The following is a 10,018-nucleotide window of genomic DNA, read 5'->3' on the forward strand; positions in this document are numbered from 1 at the left end:
GTTCCCGGAGTAGCAAATTAATTAATTTCCATTTTTATTAACATGGACTTCCGTAAAGTAACGCTTGAATCCATTGACTTACAATTATATGGACGACGGGTCTAATACAAAAACCACGAAAAAAATGTCCCAAGTCAACCTATTTAAACGAAGTGACATGTAAAGGAATATGAAAAAGCTAAAACGTTGAATTTAAATTGTAATGTCATCGCAGTACTGTCTAATTTTGCTTGCTTCGCTGTCAGTCGAATAAACGAAGACTAAAGCGTGAATGACGCTCTGTATACGATTTTAACGCCCTATAAGTTCGGATACTTTTTAGCGCGGACCCGACGTCCATATAATTGTAAGTCAATGCTTGAATCTATTAATTTAGTGACTGGTTTTATCGGTATCTTTATACACGAAAAAAAAAGTAAATAAACAATCTTTGTATGTTCTTGTAATAAAATTACAGAAGATTAAAATTTATACCTACCTCTATATACGTCATATAAGTAGTATAGACATGAACGTTATTTACAGAAGAGTGCGATTAAATCTACATTTTAAATTATATAATTTGATCTTTCTAAATTATAATAGTTGAATAAACGGAAATATTTCAAATTACCTAATCGGTTCTATCGCACGCAACAGTGTAAACAATTATTACTTACTGTATTGAAGTGCCAGCTTGGTTACAGGTACGTGAGACGTGTGGAATGTTAATATTTCCTGAGTATTGGAGAAGTTGAAACGCAGTAGTCACGTAATGTCAGTTAGAGTGTCATATTTCCCATTCCATATATCCTATACTGAAAATACTACACAACTATTAGAGCATGAGCTAGTAACTGACGTGCCCTTTTGACATGCCATATCGATGCCTTACTTTCTAAAACTCGTATCTTATAAAGAGTGATTAATTAGGAGATGGTAAAAATTTCTATTTATTTCATTGACTGACAATTATATGGACGTCGGGTCCGCGCTAAAAAGTGTCCGAACTTATAGGGCGTTAAAATTGTATACAGAGCGTCATTCGCGCTTTAGTCTTCGTTTGTTCGACTGACAGCGAAGCAAAATTAGACAGTACTGCGATGACATTACAATTTAAATTCAACGTTTTAGCTTTTTCATATTCCTTTTCACATGTCACTACGTTTAAATAGGTTGACTTGGGACATTTTTTTCGTGGTTTTTGTATTAAACCCGTCGTCCATTTATTTGTAAGTCAATGATTTATTTTAAATTTCTTGTCAAGTTGGATGCGTTACTTTAAGAATAGGTAAACGCCAGTGTGTGAATATAAAGGAAACGTGATGTGAAATTAGCCTGCGAATTTGGATATACAATTCATTTTTTAGCATTTCAGTCACTTTGTGCTTTAAGATACGAGTTTGAGAAAGTAAGGCACGATATTTTATTTCGATTATTATTACAATTCTGCCGCCGTTACTTAAAAGGGCGCGACAAATCAAAACCGAGAAGAGAAGGAGGGAATCCAGGGAAGTACTGCCAGCTCACCTGTTTATGCCGTCAAGTAATAATGTAAGCATTACTGCGTTTCGGTTTCGAAGGGGTGCTGGTAAAGTTATAGATACATAAGAGTTTTCAAGTTATGTCTCAGGGTGATGGGCGTAGTGGTTGGGCCCTTTAGTTCTTTGCCATTTAAAGCTCTTAGGGGCATTGCAACTGTTATAGACATATTTTTATCATTTAAACTCCATAGTTTGACGAAGTTACATTATTACTTGATACTCTCTTATTAATTCGAGACAGCAATTAAAACTTAACATTTACAATTTTGAATTATTAATAGTTGTACATGTCGATATCTGAACGTTGTAAATGTAGTTAACTAATCAAGTTAACCCTACAAGGTTACATAGGATCGTATTTGAAGTGATTTGTTTGTACTGGATTACAGTATTTCGTAATTGAAAATCAGCCATTCTCACATTCAGTGTTCTCAGCCCAATTACTGTAGCCATTTCGGTGTCCACAGCCTAATTACCGTAGTCATTGTTTTTTCTCGCATAATTTACCCAATAACATTGAAATATGAACAACTTTAAGCGTAACTATTAATATATCTAAATGGCATTAGAATCATTGACTTAATTAGAATAGACAATTTCTGACACAGTTCAATTATTATTTGTATATTTTGCTACATTTGGTTTATTTCTACGGATGCAAGTGCCATTAAAGATTTTTAAATAAATTTAAATTAGGTTTTTTTTAATAATTGGTTAGTGGTAACGATTAAAAATTACTCCAATTCTTTCTTATGATTAATCACAGTTGTTACAAGAATAGTGTAATTATTTACATTTTGGCTATTTCTGCCGTTAAAAAACCTTAAAACTTAAAAAAACATATTTTGTATCGGTGTAAATCATTACAAAAAGTGAATAAAATTAAAATCAAAGTTATTTATATGTTGTTAGTTGTTTTTATAATTTTTGCTTAAAAATGTTTGAACTTTGTAATTACCGTGTCCATGGTTACGGTAATCAAATCTAATTACCGTTTCCATAAAATATTTGTGTATATGACTACGGTAATTAGGCTGAGAACACCGAATGCGAGAATGGCCGTAAAGGTAATGGCATTATTAGATTATACTTGGGCAGTATCTATAGTCAAACTTTGTTATCTGGATTTAAAATTTCCAGAAAACAATGCAATCATCGCTTATGAACATATGTCTCATCACCTATCAGTTATTCTCATTCATATTATCTACATTCAGGTACCGAGCAGATTGTTAAACGATATACTTATAATATAAAGACCAATTAAAAGTATTGACGCAGCCTTGTCTAGGGACAATCTAGCGCAGCCTTGTTGCATCGCTGCCGGGTGTTCGCCTGGAACAAAAAAAAAATTAGACTATTCATTTCCATCACAGTATTGTTCATCATGGTGGTAGACTAGCCTAACATTTAAATTCCTCTGAATCGCATATACCAAAGACAAGCCTGTCTCGCCCGCGCTCCCGGAATGCTCATTGAAGTTAAAACGTAAAAGCTGAATAAATAGAGCGTACTTTGCCATGACAATTGGATACACGCGGTCTCGGAAACCGCGCGATGAAATTCGTGTCGAATTAATACGCCCTTATGGTTTGCCCTACCGCCTCACAGGCAGTGGCCGTGGGTTCGAATCCGGGCTCTGAGTTTCTTGGAATTTATACATATGAGTTTTTCCGTGAAAGACAACATCGTGATGGAACCTGCACGTCGAAGAAAGTCCACAAGCCTTGGAAAACGTGTGAAGTCCCTAACTCACATAGGGCCAGCGTGGTAGATTATGGTCTAAACCTTTGCCTGAGAGGAGACCCGTGCCCAGTAGTGGGACGTATAAATAGATTGATGATATACGAGTATATGGCTCATCATCATCATCCACAGTTAGACTTCATCCACTGCTGAGTATAGGTCTAGCGTAGTCTACGTACAACGTAGTTTTACCTGTAGGTATTATGACCGCGACTTTTACGATATCGTGCACAAATCCAGCTGCCGCATGTATGTACGGTTATGTTGTCATTGCAAAATGGTTACCACTCTACTAAAGTAGTTTTCTTGTAGCTACCAAATGATATATGCCAATTTATAAACAATGTATTTGACATGCAAAAAAAAACTAAAAAGTGAAAATAAAAAAGCATGTCAAAAGGTTCCATTATTCAGCATCTGAGAAGTATGCTAATTACATAGCCTTCACTATTATTCTGCCAGGACCCGCCATAAATTGGAACACTACAGTTCATATATATGTTACATGCTACCTACGTACAAAAAAAAAACAAAATTCACAAAATAAACAAAATTAAACAAAGAAAATAATCAATTTGAGTAATAAACAAGTAATTTAAATAGAATGATACCAAACATACACAAATACACAGAACAGATGCTACACTGACGGCAGGCAACACGCAAAAATAAATTTAATATGAAAATAAAAATATCTTTATTATCTTTCACAAAACAATACTTATATACCTATGAACCATGGTCCTCACACGTTATTGAATATAGTTTCATAAATGTAAAACAGATATAATGTTTCACATTTACAAAATCTATTACAACTAACATACAGAGATTTAAAGTGAAATAGCTGGACGGATCATTATCATGGATTTTTGTTATTCAAGTAGGTGCTGTTTGTGTCTCATTTTATTTATTTAGTGCCTAATTTTTTAAATTTTTATTGAATTGATATTCAATTATTTTTTGTGAAATTACTCCACTAAATTGTTATATTTATTAGTACAAAGATCGAACACTTCGATCCGGCCGGATTCGAACCGACGTCTTCTAGCTTACCGTGACAGACGCCATACCAACTAAGCCTCAAAACGAACCAGCGAAACTCACGAATTTTTCTATGTGCTTGCGTCCTGTGTTTGCATTTGGTTTTTCAACGACTTTTTAGTCGTAGCGCCATCTATGAGAAATCAATGAAAGATTTATCACCCAGTTAGTACCTTTACAGCTACCAGTCCTGGCGAGAGATGTCGCTATTCACTGTATTTTAAATTTTTATTGAATTGATATTCAATTATTTTTTGTGAAATTACACCACTAGTTTGTTAAAATTATTAATGCAAAGATCGAACACACAGAAAAAATTCCTTCGATCCGGCCGGATTAGAACCGACGTCTTCTAGCTTACCGTGGCAGACGCTATACCAACTAAGCCACGGAACGAACCAGCGGAACTCACGAATTTTTCATGTGCTTGCGTCGTGTCGTTGTATTTGGTTTTTCAGCGACTTTTTAGTCGTAGCGCCATCTGTGTGAAATCTATGAAACAATCCGGCTGGATCGAAGGAATTTTTTCTGAGTGTTCGACCTTTGTTTTAATAATTAGTGCCTAATTGTCTACAATTACTTAAATTTAGATTTTTTTTTTATGTTCCAAGTAATGACATGCCATGGCAGAATAACAGCAAGAATCATGTAATTAGCATAGTCCTCAGATAGCATGAATAATGGCCCTTATTAATAACCCTTTTGACATGCTTTTAGTGCAAAGTTTTTATTTCAAGATTCAAAAGGCGAAAATGGGAAATTTTGAATATAGCCCGGAATCTTATTATAGCTTCTGTAGTCGTATACATTATTTTAAAACATGAATGTCAAGAACAGACAGTCTATTTTTATTCCTCGTATTGATGTTATGTCTATCACTAATTTCGATGAAAAAATTACTTTTCTTCATAAGATAAATAACATTTTTATAAATGTATTCACTGTAACGGTTTTAATGTCATCGGACCACGTTATATTATAGGTAATTTTTATCTTCAACAACAACTAACATGTAACTTTGAGATGTTTGTGTAAGATATATCACTTGTATTCTAGTTTAAATATGTAAGATATATCACTTGTATTCTAGTTTAAATAGAAAAGTTTTCCCAATGAAGATATATGAAGATTTATAGACGACAAAGTTCCACTGATAAATCTCTGGATAGTTTTTATTTAAGGAAAACTTTTTTCTATAGAAATCAGTTCACCTCTTTTATTTATGTCTTGTTATGAACCACCAAATATGTTAAGCTCCTGACATAAAGTTTCTCTATTATTGAAACAAATATGAACAGTACAAAAAAATCTTTCGGTCTGATTGACCCAGAGTTGGGCAAGCACCCGGGTTTTAACCTGGCGCTTTATTAACGCCGGGGTAACAAAGTTGTTACAACTAAATAATTGTTGTAAAAGAAAGAAAGACAGAAAGAAAGAAGGTAAGCTACACGCCTGTCCATAACTGTTGCATTACCACTCAGTGCTTTTAATCACAAAGACCTGAGGGGTACTTCCACTACACTCGTCACCCGGAGACATAAGTTACCAAGTTTTTTTGCCTGCAATTTTACCAGCACCCTTACCCTTCAAAACTAGAAAAGTAATGTTCAAATTTAATGATAATTATTACAAAATGTTTATTGCTTTCCGATCTAGACGATTCGACTGTCTTTCTATTGAATCGATTCGCTTGAAATACAAAAAAAGATACAAAAAACCGTTTGCACTTGAATCAATCTTCATAAAAATCGATTCGTAATGTGCATCCTATGTAGCGAGAATTCACAGGATTACAAGGTGGGTATTATATGGAGTTAGCATTTTTTTTACCTAATAAAAAGATCTTTTTATATAGAAATTTGTAATAAGTATGGAATTATACCAAATTTCGTATTCGCCGTTTTTACCCACGATTTTGGGCAGACATGGATTAAATGTTAGCACTTTGGTTAAAAACCTGGTTAAAACGTGAGCGGGTTGATTGGGGTTTGAGACCCACTCTCTATTACTGTTATACAGTTGTTCCAGACCTTTGTATTATTGGGTTTTCGAATGTTACGTAAAAAAAATCTCAGGGGTAGCACTGACGGCATAAAACCAACAAATACATAAAGAAATAAAATTCATAAGAATTAATTACTCGGCCAGTAGCTTAAGTGGTAAGAGAGTGGCTCCGGTGTGGCAACAGATGCTGGTTCGAGTCCAATCAAATCGAAAGATTTTTTCTTTGTGTTGATCAAACTTTGTATCAATAATAACAATAAACTAGAGGAATATTTTCACAAAAAGGTATAAGTATCATGTTTGTAAAAATATCGTGATACACGACATTCACGTTTACGAAGTCTTAGCTATATCCTGGAAGTACTTTTGAAATAATAATAGCTTTACGAGAAAGTATTCTTCCAATCTTTACAAAAATATGCATAAATACTATATTTTTCATTCCTCTGATAAATTACATTTTCAAAGCAATTACGAGAACTTAGTCCGTTTTTTGCATTGACGTTATTAATGGTTTAATTGTAATTATGTAAACAGATTCAACTGAGTACAAATTGAAGAATCTATTTACCTATGCTTTCTAGGATGTGAAGGTACATTAGACTAAAGTTATTCACTTGGGAAATCACGCGGGGATGAAAAGGGCTGCAGTGCAATGAACCGAGTCAGGGGTCGGGTCACTAGAGGCCATACTATGATGCATTACGTTTTCTACGTGTACGCTCGAAAATGTTCTTGGAAATTGTAGTGTATTGTGCATATCACGTGCTTACAAGATTAATACGAGTATTGTAATAAAGGCTTCTACTCGCGATGCAAGGCAGCGTAGACCTTAAAAAGTATTACCTTATTATTACCTTACATTATTTAAAAACCCTTCTACAGAAAATACTAATATCTAAAATTGTAAAACAATGCAAAAACAGATTGATGGCATTTTTCATCAAACAATACTCTAGTATCTAACTGTGTGACGAAATATCATAGATTTCTCATAGATGGCGCTACGGCTAAAAATACGGGAAAAACCAAATACAAAGATACGACGCAAGCACATAGAAAAATTCGTGAGGTCCGCTGGTTCGTTCCGTGGCTTAGTTGGTACAGCGTCTGACACGATATGCTAGAAGACGTCGGTTAAAAAATTGAAATTTTTTCATGGCTCAACACTAGTCAGCCGTGATAATGGAACCTGTAAAAAGCCCACAAAAAGGGATCGAAACGTAGACTTGTTTGAAAAATCTAATATACGCAATATAAATCCTAAAAAACAGTTTCATTTCCTATGTGTAACAATCGCGAAAACCTATTAAGAACTCGATAATAACGTTAATATTTTCTTCGATTTTTTCACTAGTCTTGTAAACTCCGTAGTTTATACACCGTTTCTACTCCGAAAAATCGATATGCTTACACTAAGAGATTATTCGGTTGTCAATTAGTTTATCTTTAGTAAATGAAGTGTACTGTGAGACACAAGCAGTAGAGCTCCTTGTGAAAGAGTTCGTCCAGGGAAGTACTGCCTTACCTATTTCTGACGCCAAGCAGTAATGTTACTGTGTTCCGGTTTTGACGGTTAAGGGTGCTCGTGAAATTACAGGCACATGGGACTTGTCCACTTATGTCTCAGGGTGACGGGCGCAGTGGCAGTGCCCCTCAGATCTTTGCGATTTGAAGCTCTGAGTTGCACTGCAACTGTTATGGACAGACGTGTAACTACCATCCCACCAGTACCATCAGGCGCACGACTTGTTCGTCCCGTCACTTGGTATTATAAAAAAAAAAGTAGTATATCTGTACATTTTTAAAGTCAATGCGTAGGAAAAGTACACAAACAAGGTGATTTCTTTTCTATGAATAACAAAATGGACATGAAACTCTACGACAACATTTATTACCTATAAATGCCTCAGTCAGCGGGAGATACGAACATATGGCAAAGTTATAAAACTTTGTATATCCAGTTTTTAGAATTCGAAACGCTGAATTTAAAATGTCAAATTCTGAATATGAAAAATTTTATACATTTTTTAAAATCGTAGAACAAAAGTTGTTCAGAAAAATGGACTAATATAGACAAGCTAAGTATTTTTTTGATACTGACCTTTACGAAACCCAACAATAACCTACCAAAGAACAATAACTTGCCACTATAGGTAGGTTATTGTTCTTTGCTCATGAGTTTTCGACTTCGAGAGTCTGCCTGAGGCTGTCTTGAATTAAAGGTTAACTTCATTACCAGCGAGCCAGATTGATAAACAAACTAGGGGCTTATAAACTAAAAAAAGGTTTAAAAATCTAGATTAGTACTACTTCACGCAAACTATGTACCCGCCAATGTCTATGATCTGGTTTGAAACATTGCTTTTTTACGTTTATTTCAATCTATGGACCACATACGTAATAATCGGGGTTATCTCTGTCTTACGAATTAATAGTAGAGTTCAACCAATATGACGGTTTTTATCAAATTCCATTGAGTTCCACCCGTCCGTCACCCTGATACATAAGTGATAAGTCCCGTGTGCCTGTGATTTCACCAAAACAGTAGTATTTCAGCATATAACGATTTTGAAATGAGCAAACAGCGACGAGCAGTGTAAATGATCTTTTATCGTGAATTTCTTCTTACGGTAAATTATTTTTTATTAATTATCATCCATTTACGTTTTTTAAAAGGTTATTCTATCATTCAGATCCAAATACTTATCTACTACCTATGATTGCGAAAATGAGATTTATTCCGGAACTACATCTACGTACATTTGTTTTTTTTTTCAAACAATAGTTTAATGGTAGTAGAGCTCCTTGTGAACGAGGTCGTCCAGGAAAGTAGTGCCACCTTGCCTATTTCTGCTGACAAGTAGTAATGTGAGAATTACTGCGTTGCGGCTTAGGGTAAGGGTGCTAGTGAAAAAACATGCACTTGGAGACTTGTCAACTTATGTCTCGGGATAACAGACAGTGGCAGTGTCTGATTTGTATTCGCGTATTTGATATATTTGGCACACTATATGTAGATGGCATGTGGGACAAAGTATTTGCCTTGTTTGCCTATTTGACAAGTACAGCAAACGCCAAACTTGCGTTGCCGTGCACTGGTCGGTTTCTCGACGCATATCAAAGGAGGCAAATAGTCAAATACGCAAGTAAACCGTCCACACTACGTTCATGTTTATTGTTTGAACTCCTTATTTGGCTCCAGGTGTAGACGGTCATATTTGTCAGGGCTTGCATGTTTGTCTGTTTAACTGCCTCCGTGGCCGAAATTTTACCAAGGTCCCGGGTTCGTTTCCCGTGTCGGGAGAAATATTTGTATGGCCTACATCTGTGTCGTTTGTTGTAAAATGTAATTATGTCCTCGTAATTAAATTTAAAAATAATGAGGTTTTAACAAATTAATGTGTAGTAATTTTAGTTCTCTGAGTAAACTAGTAATGCCGTCTTTGGGATGTTAGTGCAATTATTGGAGTTGCTTCACTTTTCATTATAAAAGTGACAGATTGGTAAATGTGATACTTTTATAATGCACACAACACATTTATTTCTCTTTCATGAGTTTGGGTGTAATTTGTGGTTGTCTATGTGTGTGTGTGTGTCCATGGCACCGACGATACAGGGTGTCCCTAGTGCGGCTGTGCCTCTGCCTCTCTTTCTCTCTCTCTCTCTCTCTCTCTCTCTCTCTCTCTCTCTCTCTCTCT

The 10,018-nt window shown here is 35.1% G+C and overlaps 1 protein-coding gene across 3 annotated transcripts in view; it reads right to left on the reverse strand.

Annotated features, from left to right (window-relative positions):
• Positions 1 to 1,302: 1,302 nt before the first annotated feature.
• The window catches only part of LOC113226356 (nectin-4-like), a 100,988-nt gene continuing 92,272 nt past the window's right edge, over positions 1,303 to 10,018 (reverse strand). For 2 of the 3 annotated variants that reach the window (XM_026458947.1, XM_026458945.1), the window contains exon 7: positions 2,595 to 2,858. In XM_026458947.1, coding sequence (XP_026314732.1) covers positions 2,737 to 2,858 — 122 coding nt within the window. In that variant the 3' untranslated portion in view covers positions 2,595 to 2,736. Of the gene's footprint in view, positions 1,934 to 2,594; positions 2,859 to 10,018 lie in introns of those variants that run through there. The other variant, XM_026458946.1, reaches the window with a different exon arrangement.

This window comes from Hyposmocoma kahamanoa, unplaced genomic scaffold (assembly GCF_003589595.1).
Source record: "Hyposmocoma kahamanoa isolate Upper Pololo Valley unplaced genomic scaffold, ASM358959v1 190, whole genome shotgun sequence".
Classification (NCBI taxonomy): domain Eukaryota; kingdom Metazoa; phylum Arthropoda; class Insecta; order Lepidoptera; family Cosmopterigidae; genus Hyposmocoma; species Hyposmocoma kahamanoa.